At 37.3% G+C, this 19145-nt stretch overlaps 1 protein-coding gene across 3 annotated transcripts in view; it reads right to left on the minus strand.

The window, feature by feature from the left end:
- The window catches only part of TAF4B (TATA-box binding protein associated factor 4b), a 113320-nt gene extending 96634 nt beyond the window's left edge, over positions 1-16686 (minus strand). For 2 of the 3 annotated variants that reach the window (XM_039844009.1, XM_039844007.1), the window contains exon 1: positions 15855-16686. In XM_039844009.1, coding sequence (XP_039699943.1) covers positions 15855-16194 — 340 coding nt within the window. In that variant the 5' untranslated portion in view covers positions 16195-16686. The remainder of the gene's footprint in view (positions 1-15854) is intronic. The other variant, XM_039844008.1, reaches the window with a different exon arrangement.
- Between the last annotated feature and the right edge of the window lie 2459 nt (positions 16687-19145).

Here is a 19145-nt window from a genome sequence, read left to right on the forward strand (position 1 = left end):
TATGAAAAGTGTTTTTACTCAAAGCTACTTAAAATATTAAAAGTCCAGGCGTGTGGCTGAGATACTCCTGAAAGAGACAAAATATTTTTCCTTCATGGCATTAAACTATTTATAAAGCTACAGTAAGAAAGATGGTATATGGTAAGGACACAAGACTACACAAACTAACGAACGGAACAAGTGGCACTGCAGATCAATGAGGAAAAGAGACTATTCAATAGTGCTGAGTCAATGCGTTACCCACATGGAAAAGATCAAAAGTTTCATATCATACCCAAAAACTATTAGGGATACAAGAGTAAAAAGTAAAACTGTTTAAACTCTTAGACGATGTAGAAAATTAGCTTTCTAAATTTGGGATCAGGAAGAATTCATCAAATATGCAGTATGTGATTCACTGGACTAGATCAAAAGAACTTTTGGTTAGCAAAAGACAGCCCCAGGTAAAAAGACAAACCACAAAATGGAAGAAAGCTGTAGTTCATAGATATTCAAAGGGTAAATACACAAAATGCACAAAAGAAATACAGATGCTAATGACAGGAAAAGGTGAATTAAAACCACAGTGAGGTATCATTTTATATCTACCGAATAGGCAAAAATTAAGAAGTCTAATGACAATACAGTGTTACAGCGATGTGCAGCAACAGGGACCCTAACATTGTGATGGTGGTAGTATAATCTGGTACAACTGCTTTGCACAACTTTATATGATCGTTCCAGTTGTGCCAGTTGCATATCCTCTAACCCAGTATATCTAAATCTGAAGAAATTCTTGTTCATGTTAGTAGGAGGCACAAGCAAGAATATTCAGAGCTGGAACTCTACTTCAAGAATGGCTGCATGAAGAATTCAACAAACCCGTTCCCTAGCAAAACAAGCATAACAGTAAAAAATTTTAAAAACCATCATTTAAAGTCTTTGAAAATTGCCCCCAAGGCATACAGAAAATGGCTACGCAATTATTAAAGAAAATCTACTAAAACTCAGTAAGAACAATAAGAATCGGTGGCATCTGAACCAAAACCCACACCCTCCCTCTCCCTTCCCAGTTCTAAATCTACCCCAGGCAGTGTGGCCACTGCAAGGCTTCTCTTCTCTCCCAAGCTCCCAGTAGAGGGCTATGATATCTTTCTGGAAGGAGCAGGCCACCAGCTTTTCTTATCTCTGCTACCATGAGCTAGGCAAATTAGAGACAAATTAGAGACAAGTACATCCAAGAGGTTTCAGTTTCAGGCTTCTTTCACCAATTCCCACTCACAAATGGAAGACTCTACCTTAGGGATGACACATTGAGAATCCTTGGGTCCCAACTACCCTCACCCCAATTCTTTCTTGGGTGGAGTTACCAGGCTGGGGGAGTTAAGCAAAGACCAGAGGCTACCACCCATGCCTAGTACTCACTCCTAAAGCAGAGATATCGCACGAAAGAGAAAAGCATGCCAAAATCCTGGAACATGCTCTGAGTATTTCCCTAGAGGAACTCTTTATTTCAAAGTGTTTGGGAAGCTTAAGGCTTAGGACATTCTCAAATACAGTGGAACTATTAAAAGAAGGCTGATAGCTTCATGACAGATACAAGCTAAGACAGATACTAGCTCTAGTTTACCAGAAAGAACCAGAGGGACAATTTAGAAGGGCCCCCCTGGGAGCTGAACAAACCCCAAACAATGACCTTAAAAACTACCCCTGTAAAGAAGCCCAAATTTAATTAAATGAGACTATGGAGCAAGCTAGGCCCTAGGGTACTGTTGAAACAATAGAGTAATGGCTGTCAATGAGTGGAGACCAAAAGCTGAGTGTGATAACAGCACAGGTAAAGAGCTTAACAGAGATCACAGAAAGAGAAGTCAAAGAGAGCCCTGCTAAACCCACTATCATCCCAGGGTGGCTGTACTCATGCCCTAAGACTGTGTGCTCTAAAGAGAAGCAACATCAGAGGCTTCTCATTGCTGAAAAAATAGACTTCACAAAAAAAAATTCAGCCAAGCATTAAAAAAAATAAAACAAGCAAACAACAGTAACACATCAAGGGAGTAGGGTCCAGTATCTAGAATTGCTTTTTGTTATTTGTTTTTTTTTTGAACAACAAATAAGATATGCAAAGAAAAAAGAATGAGACACAGGAAAAGAGGCAGGAAACAGAATCCACCCAGGATAGGGATTAGATTTCAGATTTAACAAGGACTTCAAAGTAACATTATAAATATGTTCAAAAACCTAATGAAGACTATGATTAAAGTAGTAAAGAAAGGTATGATGATATTGATATCTCATCAAAAAATAAAAAATATCACTAGATGGATATATTATAAAAATTCTGTAGTTAAAAAGCATAATAACTGAAAAAAAAAATCACTAGTGAGCTTGGACTTGAAAGGACAAGAGAAAGATCAGTGAGCTTAAAAACAGGTCAATAGAGATTATACAATCCACAGTACCGAGAGAAAAAGAAGAAAAAAAAGAAACGTGGGACACTGATAAACACACCAAGATAGGCATAATGGGAGTACCAGAAAGAGAGACACAAAGAAGCAGAAAAATATTCAAAGAAATAATGACTGAAAACTCCCCAAATTTGATTAAGAATAATCTAGACATCCAAATAGCTCTACAAACTCTAAGCAAGATTAATTCAAAGAGATCCACACCAAGACACAGCAAAGTAAAAATATTCAAAGACAGAAAAGCTTGAGAGCAGCAAGCAAAATATGACTCATTATGTAGAGAACTCCGACAGGATCAATAGCTGACTTCTCATCAGGAACAATGAAAGCAAGAAGGCAGTGGAATGACATATTCCAATTACTGAAAGAAAAAATGTTAATGAATAATCAGATATCCACCAAACATGTCTTTTAAAACTGAAAGTTTAATTGATAACGAGAGAGAGAGATTGATAGATAAAGGTAAAGTACATTCCTAGATAAAAACAGAGAGGATTGGTTGCTAGCAGGCATGCCACACATGAAATATTAAATGAAGTTCTTCAGGCTGAAAAAAAATGACTCCAGGCAGTAATTTCAATTCACATGAAAAAAGAAAGGGCACTAGTAAAGGTTACTATGTAATTTGATAGTATAAATGCATATAACTTCTGCTTTCTTCTCTTCATAGTTTTTTAAAAAACTGTATAACACAATATATATATAATTGTATTGTTGGATCTATAACATGTAGAAATGTCATATATTTGTGAATGATAGCACAAAGAAAGCGGGTGAGAGTAAAGTTGCACTGCATTATAGAAATGACTTCAGATGGTAACTCAAATCTACAGGAATGAATGAAGAAAATCAGAAATGATAAATAAGAGAGTAATAAAAAAATGCTACAAATACATCCTTGTTCTTCTTTCTTAGATCACCCTCTTTAAAAGACATAAAATTACATAAATAATTATAATAATGTACTGTTGGGTTAGTAACATACCTAAATGCAATCTGTAGAGCAATAGCAGCAGAAAATAAAGATGAGGGAAACAGGCTAAATAGGAGAAATGTTTCTATATCTCACTGAAATAAGTTAATATAAATGTGAAGTAGATTCCACTAAGATGTATATTGTAAGCCCTAGAGCAACCATTAATACATGCATACATATACATATATATACATATAAAGGAATTAAAATGTAATACTAGAAATAGTCACTTAATGAAAAGGAAAGCAGAAGAAGAAGGGGGGGAAGGAGAGAAAATGTATAAAAACAAAAATAAATGGCAGACCTATATCCAATATATCAATAACATTAAAAGTTGAATGGATTAGAAGGAACTGGGCAAAATGGTGTAGGTGATAGAAGCTTCGTTCATTTCCTCTTGTGACCACATCAAAGTTGAGATGAAAACACGGAACAAACAGCAAGGAAAGTCATGTGGGGGTCTAGAGGAACAGAAGCCTTATAACTAGGGAGAGAAATAAGAAATCAGCCTGCAACAGTTGGAGGTAGGAGGGGGCAAAGATGCGAGGCTACTCGGTCCCCAGTGGCAGAATGGGACAGAGGCTGCGGCAGCCTGCACAGCTGCAGATGCCTCTTAAAGGGACCCTGTCTGCAACCCCGGTTTCTTGAGGACAGACCTGCTCTCTCTGAGCACCAGAGCCCGATTGGCTGCTCAGGGGTCTTACAGGGGTCCGAGTGAGGGCCAGAGGTGAGGTTTTCTCCCAGGCAGAAGTGCTGGCAGTATCCACTGTTCCTCTAGTGAGCTCTCTCCCTTTCCAGTGTGTGGACACTGAGCTGCCATAGCTGAGACTTCATCAAATTGGATAACAGCTCCAGAGGATTACTGAAACTCCACCTCCCCCAACTCACTGCCCCATCCATGCCACATCCAGTTGTGTCCTCAGCAAGTCCTGTACCACTTGCTGAGCAGCACCAAGACTCACACTGATGGCAGCTGACCTTGGTTTCCGGCTTGGCCTCTTGAGGCAACTATAAGCACAGCATCTGTGGATTGCTTGCTGAATCTTAACAGGTGGCCCCAGAGGGGCACAGGCTGGGGATAAACTTGGTCTGTAGCTGAACCCCTCTCAGGACTGTGCTGCTGGACACCTACTACACAAAGCCACACTATTAAGATCAGAAGACTTAGATTTGATTGGCAGACAGAAACAGACACAGAAAGGCAGCCAAAATGGGAAGACAAAGAAGCAGAAACCATATGAAAGAACAGAACATAGATCAAAGAAAAATGGAGTCAAGCAATCTCACAGATGCAGAGTTCGAAACACTGGTTGTAAAGATGCTCAATCAAATTAAGAGAAATGTAGATGAACTCAGTGAGAACTTTAACAAAGAGATAAAAAACATAAAAATGATAATTATAAAAGGGAACCAGTCAGAAATGAAGAGTACATTGCTGAGATAAAGAGTATATTAGAAGGACTCAATAAAGTGGAAGAAGAGGATTGAAACACCGATACAGAGGAGGGGGAAGCCAAGGATACCCAACCATAATGGCAAGAAAAAAGTAACTGAGAATATGATAATAATTTAAGGAGCCTATGGGACAAAATTTAGGGAAATAATGTCTGTGTCATATGGGTACCTGAAGAGGGAGAACAAGAAGATGAATATACATATTTGAAGAAATGATGATGAAAAACTTCGCTACCTGGTGAAGGAAATAGACATATAACCCCAGGAAGCTCAGAGAGTTTCAAAACAATGAACCCAAAGAGGCCCACACCAAGACACATTATAATTAAAATGCCAAAGGTTAAATACAAATTGGGTTACCTGCAAGGGAACTCCCATAAGACTGGCAGCTGATTTGTCAAAAGAAACTTTGCAGGATAGAAGGGCTTGGCACAAAATATTCAAAGTGTTGAAAATCCAGGATCTACAATCAAGAATATTTTATCCAGCAAAGCTACCATTTAGAGTTGAAGGACAGATAAAGAGCTTCCCAGATAAAAATAAGCTAAAGGAATTTATCACCAAGCCAGTATTACAGGAAATGTTGGACAGATGTCTTCAAGAAGAAAAAACAGGTATCAAAAACATAAATAAAGAATGGTAGTAACTACATATTTATCAACAAGTATCTCAAATGGAAAATAATTAAGTTCTCTAACCAAAAGATAAGGAAGCTGGATGGATAAGAAAACAAGACTCCTACATATGCTACCTACGAGAGAGATTCACTTCAGATTAAAAGACACACAGAGACTAAAAATAAGGGGATAGAAAAAGATATTACCTTGATGGACCTAGAGTATTGCACTGAATGAAATAAGTCAGATAAAGACAAGTACCCCATGATTTCATGTACATGTGGAATATACAGAACAAAATAAATAACAACAACAAAAAAAATGGAAACAAACTCATAGATACAGAGAATATTTTGATGGCTACTAGACGGGAAGCGGGGTTGGGGGGGACGATGAAAAAAGGCAAAGGGATTAAGAAGTACAAACAGAGAGATACAAAATGGTCATGGAGATAAAAAGTGTAGCATAAGGAAAATAGTCAATAATGTTGTAAAAAATATGTAAAGGGGAAAGGGGATACCTGATTTAGTGGGTGACCACTTTGTGAGTTATACATATCTCTAGTCACTATGCTGTACAACTGAAACAAATATATTATTGTATATCAACTATAATTGAAAAAACTCATTGAATTGTACAATGTAAATATGAGCAACTAATTGTCTATTACACTTCAATAAAAGTTGGGGGGGCGGGGGAAGTGAATAGATTAAATAATCCAATAAAAAGGCAAAAGTGTTAGACCAGAATAAAAAAAAGAAAGAAAGAAAAGATCCAACTATATGCTGCCTACAGGAGACATACCTTAGATTCAAAAATAAGAAAATTTAAAAAAAAGTGAAAGTGAAAGAACAAGAAAAATATATCACACAACAGCAACTATAAAAAAGCTGAAATGGCCATATTAGAATCAGGCAAAATAAGCTAAAACAAAAAGTGTTGCTAGAGAAAAGGAGGGGAATTTTATAATTGATAAAACAGCTAATGGATCAGGGAAATGTAACAATGCTAAAGATATATGCACTAAAAAAGAGCTCAAAATATGTGAAGCAAAAGCTGGCATAAATGAAGAGAAAAACTGACAATTCAACAATACTTGGGAGACTTCAATACCTCTACTTTGACTAAAGGACATACAACTAGACAGATCAACAAGAAAATCAAATACTTGAACAACGCTATAAACCAACTAGACCTAAAACACATCAATAGAATACTCCACTCAACAACATTATTCTTCTTAAGCGTCCATGGAACACTCATGATAGACCACATACTAGGACATTAAACAAGCCTCAATAAATTTAAAAGGACTGAAGTCATACAATGTACGGTCTCCAACTACGTTTGTTTACTAAATATATTAAGCCCACTGTTGAGACTTACTGCTCAGGAAAAAAGTTACCTTTCAAAAAATTACTGCTCATTGACATCACACCTGGTCACCCAAGAGCTCTGATGGAGATGTATAATGAGGCTGTTGTCTTCATGCTGCTAACAGTGTTCATTCTGCAGCCCATGGATCAAGCAGTAATTTCAACTTTCAAGTTTTATAATTTAAGATATACATTTTATAAGGCTATAGCTGCCATTGATGGATCTGGGCAAAATAAATTGAAAATCTTCTGAAAAGAATTCACCATTCTAGATGTCATTAAAAATATTCATAATTCATGAAACGAGGTCAAAATTTCAGCATTAACAGAAATTTAGAAGAAGTTGATTCCAACCCTCATGGATGTCTTAAAGGCTTCAAGACTTCAGTAGAGAAAGTAACCGCAGATATGGTGGAAATTGCAAGAGAACTAGAATTAGAAGTACACTCAATTTGGAAGTGGAGCCTGAAGATGTGACTAAATTACTGTAATCTCATGATAAAACTTTAACTGATGAGGAGCTGTTTGTTATGGATGAGCAAGAAAACGGTTTAAAATATAATCTACTCCTGGTGAGAATGCTGTGAAGACTTGAAATGACAACAAAGAATTTAGACTATTATATAAACTTAGTTGATAAAGCAGCAGCAGGGTTTTAGTACTGACTCCAATTTTGAAAGAAATTCTACGGTGGGTAAAATGCTCTCAAACAGCATCACATGCTATAGAGAAATGTCCGTGAAAGGAAGAGCCAATCGACACAGCAAACTTCAACACTTTCTTATTTTAAGAAGTTGCCACAGCCACCCCAACCTTCAGCAATCAGTGCCCTGATCAGTCAGCAGCCATAAACATTGAGGCAAGACCCTCTACCAGAAAAAAGATTACAACTTGCTGAAGGCTCAGATGATGGTTAGCATTTTTTAAGAAGAAAGTATTTTACAATTACACTACTGTATACTTAACAGATGATGGTACAGTATAAACATAACTTTTACATGCACTGAGAAACCAAAGGATTCATGTGACTCATTTTATTGAGATAGTCACTTTATTGTGGAGTTTTAAAACCAAATCTACAATATTACTAAGGTATGCTTGTAGAATAGAGAACGATTTAGGAAAATAAAAAAAAAAATTGGTTTTTCAAAAAGATCAACAAAACTGACAAACCTTTACCTAGATTGACTAAGAAAAAAGGGGAGAAGGCTCTAAACTACTAAAATTAGGAATGAAAGAGGGGACATTACTACTAATCTTACATAAAGAAAAGGATTATAAGAGAATAAACAACTGTAAACCGATAAATTAGATAACTTACATGAAAAGTCTGAATTCCTACAAAAACACAAACTACTGAAACCAATTCATGAAAATAGTCAATCTGAATAGACCTCTAACAAGAGATCCAATTAGTAATCAAAAAAGTATCCACAAGAAAATCCCAGATCCAGATGGCTTTATTGGGGAATTCTAACAAACATCTGAGGAAAATTAATGCTAATCTTTCACAAATTATGCCAAAAAATAGAAGAGGAGGAAACATGTCTCAACTCATTCTGTAAGGTCAGTATTATCCTAATATCAAAATCAGACAAAGACATCACAAAATGAGAGACCAACATGCCTTATCAATATAGATGCAAAAATTCTCAACAAAGTACTAACAAACTGAATCCAGCATTATGTAAATCGTGTGATATTCACTAACCAAATGACATTTATCTCAGTATGCAAAGTTGATTTAACATCTGAACATTGTTGTAAAGCACCCTATCAATAGAACAGACTGAAACTGCCCCTGCCCACATGATCTCAGTAGATTAAGAAAAAGTATTTGATGAAATCTGACACCCTTTCTTTCAAGATAAAAACATTCAACAAAATAGGAATAAAAAGAAATTTCCTCAACCTGATAGAGAGGATCTACAAAAGACCCACAGCTAACATCATACTTAATGTGAAAGACTAAATGCTTTCTCCCTAAGATCAGAAACAAGATATCTGAGATAAGCAATGAGACAAGGACGCTTATAACCATCACTCCAATTCAACCTTGTACCGAGAGTTCTAGCCAGGGCAAGTGAGCAAGAAAATAAAGGACAGACAGATTAAAAAGAAGTAAAACTATATTTGCAGATAATATAACCTTATATATATTATCCTAACAATCCTAACAAATCCTAACAAAATCCATGAAAAAACTTAAAATTAATAAACGAGTTCGTCTAGGCAGCTGGATACAAGATCAATTAAAAAAAAACCATCTCTATACACTTGCAATGAATAAGAAAACAATTCCATTTATAAAGGATCGAAAAAGAATATACTTAGGAATAAATTTAACAAAATACATACAAAACTAATTCTCTGGTAACTACAAAATGTTGAAAGAAATTAAAGAAAATGTAAATAAATAAAAAGACATCCCATGTTTGTGAGAGACTTAATACCTACATAATTGTTAAAGGTATCCAATGAGACAATACATTTGAGAGGGTTTCTGTATTTTAAAGTTTGTAGTAGTTGTTATTAATGCCAAAAGGTCCATAATCCAAACTCAACTAAGTATTCAAAACATCACTAAGAGGTACTATTAGAGTTGTTGTAAATAGACAATACAGTAGTCCACCCCTCAGCCACAGTTTCACTTTCTGCAGTTTCAGTTACCTAAGGTCAACTGTGATCCAAAAAAATTAAATGGAAAATTCCAGAAATAAACTATTCGTAAGTTTTAAATTGCATGCCATTCTGAGTAGCATAATGCAATCTCATGCCTTCTTGCTCTATCCTGTCTGAGACATGAATCATCCCTTTGTCTAGAGTACACATGCTGTCTACGCTACCCTGCCCAGTAGTCACTTAGTAACCATCTCATTACCATATCTCTGTGCTTGTGTTCAAGTAACCCTTATATTATTTAATAATGACCCCAATGCACAAAAGTAGCGATGCTGGCAATTCAGATGTGCCAAAGAAAAGGTGTACATATGTATAGGAAAAGACGTAGTATATATAGGGTTCAATACTATCCATGGTTTCAGACATCCACTAGGGGTCTTTGGATGTATCTCCCTCAGATAAGGGTGGACTACTGTACTGAGAATAAAATAACTAGCTCGTCTGAACTCTGGATCCTCGTCTGACTAAATATTTATCTAACCCAAAAGCCCAATTCTAATGAGCAAAAACCCAGTAAAAAATAATAATTAAACGGATAAAGGAAACTGAATATTAATCTCTTTTCTGAAGACCAATTACCACATCTCTTTGAATCCAATCCTGATAAATATGAGATTTAATTTTTCCAATAATAAAAGGACAGCCAGCCTTGCCTAATTATTCTAGACATATTAAAGAAAATAATCATTCATTAGATTACAAAACATCTTTCCCATAAAAATATTAAGAAATTAAAGTGTACAGTGATCTAGTGTCCACTCTCTAATCCGGTACATAATCTAAAATACTCTACTTTTCTGCGCAGTGAACCACTACATCCCAAGAAGCCTTTCCTACTTTGTCTTGGGGGTAAGCTGATCTGGATCTACTTGTTTCTTCATATGCATGAAAGGACAGCAGACCTATACAGATCTAAGAGCCAGAAAGACTTTAGAATTCACCAATTATAATTTAATACCTATACATAAATGCCTGACTGGTGACTTTATAGTCTCTACTCAAGTCCAGGATTAGGAAGATGGAGATGTACAAGTATTGCTCCTTCACAAGCAGACAAGAAATATAAAGTCCTTCCTTAATATGGAACCAAAATGTGCTCCCATTAATATTCACAGATACAAGGGTCCCTTGTGCAACTACATAAATAAGCCTATTTTTTATTTCCACAGGGCAGTCCTTTAAATAATTATAAAGGCAGTTAACATATCCTAAATTGTTTCTTCCTCAGGTACCATGGGTCTAATTCCTTTAATTTTCCAAATGTCATGTTTCCCTTACTGAGTTTAAAGTCACTTCGATTTCTCTCTTTCTCTCATTCTCATAATTATTTGAGTAAATGAAAGAAAAAAAATTAAATCCTGGTTATGGTACATTTCCCCTATCCTCCATTTACATAGTTGATTTGTCAACACAAAGCTTCTATTTACTGCTATTAAATTTCATCTTTTAAAAGTAGCACCAGAAGATTTCAGGTGATTTTCACTTTTTTTTTTTTTTTACTTTCCATATTCCTGATTTTTATGTATTCATGTATTAGTTTACAAAAATTAAAGAACTGTTGGAGAAAAATTAAGATTAGGGTAATCTAAGGAAATTCTGGAAATCTATTTGATTTCCAGGAGAGGGTTTGTGTCTACTACTATATCCACAGTACTTAGCATAGAACCTGCCATACTGTTAGCACTGAAATGTATGAGTAAATAATCATTAGGTTTAAAACACTCATATTTCCTTCATCTAGTAATTCCAATTCTTGTTATTTGTACCAAGAAAATAATCAAGATGCACACCACAATCTAAATACAAAAACATTTTGTTCACTTTTAAGTAACTTTTTAAATAAAAGAGCAAAAGCAATCTAAATGGACAAATTGAGAAATGACTGAATAATGGACAATGCAGAGACTAAATTAAAATTTTGAGTTTATAACATACAAAACTGTCACTATATAATGGCAAGTGAAAAGCAGGATATAAAAATTTTATCATAGAATACCAAGTACATAAAACAAAGGAGGCATGAATACAATTCTTTCTCCCAAAGAAACTAAAAGCTATTGGGGAGTAAAATATTCTATATTTTTATTGCAGTTCTATATTTGATGTGACACTTTTGTCATAATTTTTAAGACTCACTGTAAATGGGTTCATTTTATAAATAACAAAAATTGTAGCTCAATAAAGTTGACATAAAAAGGAGACTTAAAAAACACTCAAAATATCTGGGGGCAATTTTTTTGGTTTCCAAATTTTCTATAATTTTTCCATAAAAATATGGAGGTGGGTAGACACTGAGGTTATATAAATGTTCATCCTTTTAAACTATTCAGAATTTGGTGGATGCTAATACATATTAGATTAATAGCAACTACAGGGTACCTGCCAAATGCTACACAGGCACCTTAAGTATTCAGGACATTCCTGCTATATAATATTGTATCCCACACAGTGTTCCCCAAGGTTCTGTGACATGCAAGCCTGTGTACTTATTTTATTTAATCCTTATGATATTTCTATGAAGAAGTTATGATCCACTATTTAGACACAGGAAAAATAAGCTTCAGGATGAGGTTAATAAACTTGCCCAAGATCTCAAAGCTATTAAGTGGCAGAGCTGGGATTCAAATCCAGGTCTGTTGATTCCAAGGCCAATATTCTACCCTATATTGCTACACTCCACTACTTTCCCAAAAGGCTAGGTTTCAAAGTCCCTTGTTATCTACAAACTTGATCAGCACACCACCTAGTCCTTACTCTGTGGCCCCGAACTAAACCTTCCAGCTACTATATAATATTATATACTTACTTTACTTCAAAGTAACAAGAGCCTACTTAGGCATAGTTACACAATAAGTAACAAATTTATATAATATTGTCATCCAGCCCACATTTCTCTATATTAAAAATCTTCCTCTCTCCACTCAATTAAAGACTAATTTTCTCTTACCATTAATCAAAGTTAAGTCTGGAAAATGACTTAGATTCCATGGACAGCCTTTTAAAATTAAGTATTAATATTGTCAATTATGCATTTAAACAATATTTTGAGTAAAATTTGGCAATATCTATTAAAATATAGATGCCAACAATTCTACTTCCAGTAATCTGTTCCATAAAAACACGTTTACAAAACTGCACAAAAATATACATACAAATATGTTATTATAGCATTATTTGTAATACATAAAATAGTGCACACAATATCAATGTCTGGGAATAGAAAAGTGTTCCAAAAATGATGGGCATCAATACAATAGACTACTAAGCAATTAAAAAAAAAATGAGAACGATTTATAGGTACTAACATGAAAAAGAAACAACAAATTGTTAATAGTAATACTCTAGTGAAGTATTAAAAATAAAACACACTGACATGGCCCTTGGAATCTCTTAAGGGCTGCAGCCTGATTGCCCCCCTATCCTCTCCACATATACTCATGCATGCATTCAAACACTTAAGTGCTTTCCCTGTGCCAAACAACATACTAGGCCTTGGGGATAATACCACACAGAGTCCCTACCTTTGTGGAACTTAGTCAAAAAGGGAAGCAATAAAACTAAAGTATGAGAGTAGTATGGTGGTTAAAGTCTTACAGAGTGCAAGTGAGAACACAAACTAAATCTAGCCTTGAAGAACAGCAGCTGGAAAGGAGTGCCAGCACTTTCTCCCGAGGGATGACTATCCATAGAATGAATAATGCCATAGGCCCTATCCAGTTAAGCTGACTCCATAGCCTTTGAAATCCAAACAGCCTGTGATGCATATGGTGAGCAATGAAAAGAAGGGCCTCTCATTTCATGAAGTCAGGAAGCACTGTGACAACTGTGGAAGCCGATGATCTTGTAATATCCCTTTGATAAAGCCAGAGTGGAAACAAGGACCACCAGCTTATTGGGGAACTGGTTCAGGAATTTGAGAAAGCAAATGCAAATCCTATGCCACATCTCAAGATGAAGGAGTTGATGAATAAGGACCTCAACAGTCTTTCAAGTAACTTTCGCAAACTTCTGTACAGTATGACTGTCAAGCAGAATTTATCACAATTTATGACATAAAAGGAATCATCAAGTCCTTCACTTTCAAACAAGTGAAAAGAGAGACACGGAATACCAAAAACAGAAATTGCCACAATCTGGCCTAAAATCCCACGTGTTCACAAAAAGAAGATTGAATAGGTTGCTACAAAGAACATTCAACAGAAAAATAATTTTCCGAGCTTCACTATAATTTCTTTCATTTCTTCGCAAAGCCCTCTCCTTCCGTATTTCTAGCCCCTGCTCCTTAGAAAAACTGGTGGTGCATATTTACATATTTTTTAAACCAGTTCTGTTCATAAAGGAAATTCCGAACTAAAGAGAAATCAAAATACATAAGGTGTACATTATCTTGGAAAAAGAAGAGCTGGCTTCTCTACAATTAAAGCATCTTTGAGTAATCAACTTCTAATGCTCAGTATATAAAAGAAATGGTACAAGAATCATAACCTTTGCTACTTTAATCAGTGTTTCCATTTTAGTCGACTATTGGTTATCTTATTCTGCACCAATGAGAGCACAAATGTTACTATGCTCTTCTGCCATACATCAACAAAAATTCCCCAAAAATGCTCCTCAAAGCACCTCTCCATCTCCTCTGCAATTAACAATTTCTAAAAGCAATTTATCGTCCCTCTTTTAAGCTAATTTCTCCATGGTGAACATAAAATGTTTTAGAGTCATTTAGAGATCACATTTTTAGTCTGTGGTCCTGGTTTGCTGCTATTGAGCTCCGGCAGGTTTCAGTTTTGGTTTCTCGGTATAAAGACTAGGCTCTAAAATTTTATAAGTCACCTTTTAGCACTAATACTCAATAAAGCATACTGTGCACACAGCCAAGTGGTAAGCACAGTGTTGTGGAAAGAGTAAAGTTAAACAGACCTGGATTCAAATTCCCTCTCACACCTATGAGTTTTGCATGAGGTAAATTTCTTATTTAGAGAAAGAGGTTATTTGCTACCTATTATGACCAACACACGAAAGAATATAAATAATGTATAAAAAGTGCCTAGCCCTCAGTAAGTGATCAACTGCCACTTATTAGCAAGTTTTACTCTTGAAAATTCTTCCATCTTTAATACTTCTTAGTTTCTAAACAGACTTCACTGATTAGACAGGAATTTAATTTTTAATAAATTAGGGGGTTAATTCATTCAAACACATTCGTAACTACTTCATGCACACAGGTTGACAATTTAGAACTGGTGGAAAATGTATCCAGTGGTGCACACACAGTTTAACAAGTGTATGTACCTTGTGTACCATACAAAACTGAAACAGAACTTCATCATAAGTGAAGAACATAGCCTTACCACAATGTTCATGACCAAATAAAAGATTAGCTACAAAAGAACCCCCATCATTTTGCTAGGGGATACTGAAATCCATCTTGGTAGGTCAGAGTTCCAATAACTGTTGAGCAAAATTAAGGGAAGACAATATAATTGAGTAGAGTTCGCTCCAAAGAATGTGAGGTGTGCTTTCTGATCACTGAAAGTCCAAGACTTTCAATTGAGGAAAGGAAAGTAGACGTCTCAAAAATCTTTCAGTATATTTATAATATGTAAATAATCACGAAGCAAAACCTTTGCATAAATCATGAAAAACAGCCAAAGAGAGTAAACCCTCAGATCAAAACTAGTCACATGCTCATAAACTGTAGCACTCAGACTGCTCAAATATAACAATCACATGGCTCCGATCTGTCAACTCGGACACTTGCTCCTTGGGAGAGGGAGCCTTCCAAAAGAAAGTTATAATCATCACACATCTAAAGATGGTGCACGAAGCAGCATTATTCTAGTACTATAAAGCAGTGAACATATTTTGACTTGCTTAATTTAAAATTCTTTTTCAGTATTAACGCCCAAGAACATTTACTTTTTTTTTACATGGTAATGTGTGTGGATATATAAATTGATCCTTTCTTCACATGAAAATAAATTTTAGCTATACTCTATCTTCCCCCACGTAAGAGCCAGTGCCTCAAAGGCCCTCCCCTAACTTTGCTGCTCCAGCTTTTACTGTGTCACTTAGGTGAAAAATTCTTCCCTTAAACATGGAAAGAAAAACTACACAGTAAGGACTCAAAGAGGCTATATTAATTGTACAGCAAAATCACTGCTCTGTAAAGTCAAGATTATGAAGGGTTCTCTTGGCTGAGCTTTTTAGAGCTACCAACAAGAAGGCGCAATCCGGGGCTTCGAAGTTTTCCGTGTCACCGCTGGCGGACCGATGGATAAACTAGAAAAGGTGATCAACATACCTGGAGGAAGCTGCAAATTAGCAGGCAACTGGATTGTTGTGTTGGGGGCTTTCACGGCGACTATCTGAGGAGCAGGCAGCACAGGGCCGCTGCTGAGTTTAGGAAGAGCACTGACAGGAGCCACTTTAGTCACCAGGGTCCCCACAGGGGACCGCAGGGGCTGGGACACCGTGGGCTCCACGCAGACACTGACAGGAGCCTTAGTCACGGCGCCTAGGGGCACCGGAGTGCTCTCCACCCGGATCGGCAGAGCCCCGGCAGGGGCCATGGTCAAGGTCCCGGAGGCGCTCACACCAGCGGGAGAAGCGGCGCCGGCCGGTTCCGTAAGGCCCGCGGGCATCCCCCAGATGGATTACTGGCAGCTGTCGCGCTGCCGTTCCGGGAGCAGGAGCAAGCCGAGGCTTGACAAGCAGCAGCTGACTTCAGGGAAGCTTCGGCTCCACAGCATCGCTAGGGAGAGGCTCAGGGGCCGCGACACATAAGTCAATGATAGGCGCCAGCTGGAAGCGGGACCCGCGCGCGTTAGGGATCTTCCTCCCGTCCGCGTGGCCCCGCAGGCAGCAACACCTGCTCCGCCGCTCGTCGCTTCCTCAGCGGCGGTCCCACGTGCGCCGGCTGAGCCCGGCGCCTCAGCCTCGGGTCCCGCTACAGCCCAGCTTGCCTGCGCGGCTCCCGAAAGGGCGTCACTTTGGCTCCCACCTCCCAACCTAACTCTACGCCGCGGTTCCCCCGCCAGAAAGTTCAAAAGCACAAACCCGGAGCTCCCCAAAGCCCCCTACGCACGCTCGGCACTGCCCTGCCCTGCAACCACGCCAGCCATGTTTATATAGCCACGCGGAGACCTCGCGCACGCGCACAGGCTGCCGCCACCGCCCCGGGCTTTCCCCGGAATCCGGCTACGTAATTGGCCACAGACTGGAATCGCGCTCGTGACGTCAATGAGGACGGCTCCAGAGGGCGTTAGAATCTTCCCCAGAATCCCGAGGAAGGAGGTGCGAGTTGCCAAAAACCTACCACGTGGGAGCGGCGAACCGCACTTGGTAAACTGCGGCATCCGCGTTCTTGGTATACCCAGTTGCGTGACCCTTAAAAAGCCAGACTTCTCACAGGCTTCTATTTTTTAATCAAAAAAATGTGGAGGACTGATTTTGGAGAACGGTAACTCATAAAAACTCAGTCACGCTTCCTCAGTGGTTTTCTGTGGGCTTTGCTCTAAAGCGTAGCTAAAATTAGCATTACAATTGACATTGTGAAATTTTATTTTTTTTTTCTTTTAAATGTTTAAGAATAGTGTATAGTCTGTCAGATGTGCCCATTTTAGTGTAATTTTAGATTTGAGCTGCCCCCAAGGAAAATCTATTTTTGGGGGGTGCTCCTGTAGATGTCTCTATCACCTCTAAACTTATATAAATTATTTGTTTACGTGTCTATCTCCTTGAAAACTGGGATAGTCTTTTGATTTCTACCTCCTCAGATTCTAGCACTTAAATCTTAAGTGCAATCCTAAATATTCTTTGAATAAGTTAAAAGTATTTGCTGAATGAATCAATAATATAGTCCCATATAGAGAAATTTGCCCCCTGAAGATCTCTACAGAGAAGATGTCTTGATTTCAGGCTATTGTCATAATAATATGTTTGTAGGAACTGATACTAAACCGAAGGAGATTTTGCAGCAAGGAAGCAACCTGACGTTTACAGCTTCTAGTTTTCTACCTCTCTTTAAACTCCGAAGGACAAGGTCTCAGTTCTCACACGTCAATACTTTTATTGTCTTCCCACACACATCTAAACAAGGCCAAATCAATCGCATCTTTCTTCATTCCGTTAAGACTTGCCTGTTCATTTAACTTCTAGAAAACTCCTCAAAGTGGAATTGGGGGGTAGAAACTAATTAATTGAGTACCTCTTGTATGCTGGTCACTAAGAGATACAGTTCCTTGTTTCTTCTTTTTTCTTTCTTAACAACCACCTCCCTTTACTGACTTAAAAACCGCATTTAAAAGAGGAATTTATCCAAGAAGCTGAATTCAAAACAGTCTGTATGATGCCAAAATGCATCTCTTTTCCACTACTCCATAAATGTCTGATTCATTATATATCCCACACTGCCCCTAGCAAAATGCCTTGTTCATAAAAGGTTTTTAATAAATATTTGCTAAGCGAATGAATTAAACGGAGCCATGCAACATTTTTAGTGACGGGGATTTGAATCCCAGATCTGCTCTTTACCAGCTGGACAAATTGTTTAGCCTTGGTGTTTTTCTCTCCATATAGCATAGTTCAATAAATACTTGTGGAAGGAAGACTCACAGTTCTCAGAGAACTCTCCATTTTCAAACTTTCACTAACTGCCCCCCACACACTCATATACATAGTTTAGGTATGTAAATAACCTCAATCAAGTTACAAAGAGGTTTAGCAGAGTATATATATTTTTTCTTTAAGGTGACCTAGAATATTTCTCTAATAATTGTTTGCTTGATGGGAACTTTAATTTTCTAGTTGCAAAGAATGTACTGCTCCTTACTCAGCACAGGTAACTACAGTCCTGAATTTGGAGTTTAGTAATTATGTTTACTACATTTCCTTCCTATAGAAACATATTAATAAAGCAGGATATGTAGGAAGGCAAAATGCATTTTATCCCTCTATTTATGTAAAAAAAGAAAAAATAGAAGAGGAGTTAAGGGCATCTCAAGGATTCTGGCCAGAGCAAACTGGAAGTATGAGTTGCTGTTAGTTGGAATAGGGACCACTGCTGTGGGGATTGGGAAATCAGGTGCTCGATTTGGGATATTTTAATTTGAAATGCTTATTGATATAAAAATAGAGTGTGGAACAGGTAGCTGGGTATACAAACCTAGAGTTTAAGGAAGAGGTCCTGACTAAATACATACATACATATGTGTGTGTATATATGTGTATGTGTGTGTGTGTGTGTGTGTGTGTATCTATTAATACACACACACACACATATATAATATACATATGCACACACATATATATCACAGCATATAGATGGTATTTTTAATGCCATTGGACTCAATATGATCATGGAGAAAGGGAGTAAAAATGAAGAGAAGAGGCTGGAATCCCAGGTACTCTAATATTAAAGTTCAGGTTGATGGGCTGGGGAGGACCCAGAAATAAGAGATAGAGAATGATCTACATTGATAAGAGGAAAATCAGGAGAATGTGGAGTCCAGAAAGCCAAGAAGTTACCAAGTTCTATATGAAGAAAGTGATCAGTTGTGTCAATTGCAGCTGATAAGTAAAATAAAGACTGGTG

The sequence above is a fragment of the Pteropus medius genome, unplaced genomic scaffold (assembly GCF_902729225.1).
Source record: "Pteropus medius unplaced genomic scaffold, Ma_sr-lr_union100, whole genome shotgun sequence".
In the NCBI taxonomy this organism is placed as follows: domain Eukaryota; kingdom Metazoa; phylum Chordata; class Mammalia; order Chiroptera; family Pteropodidae; genus Pteropus; species Pteropus medius.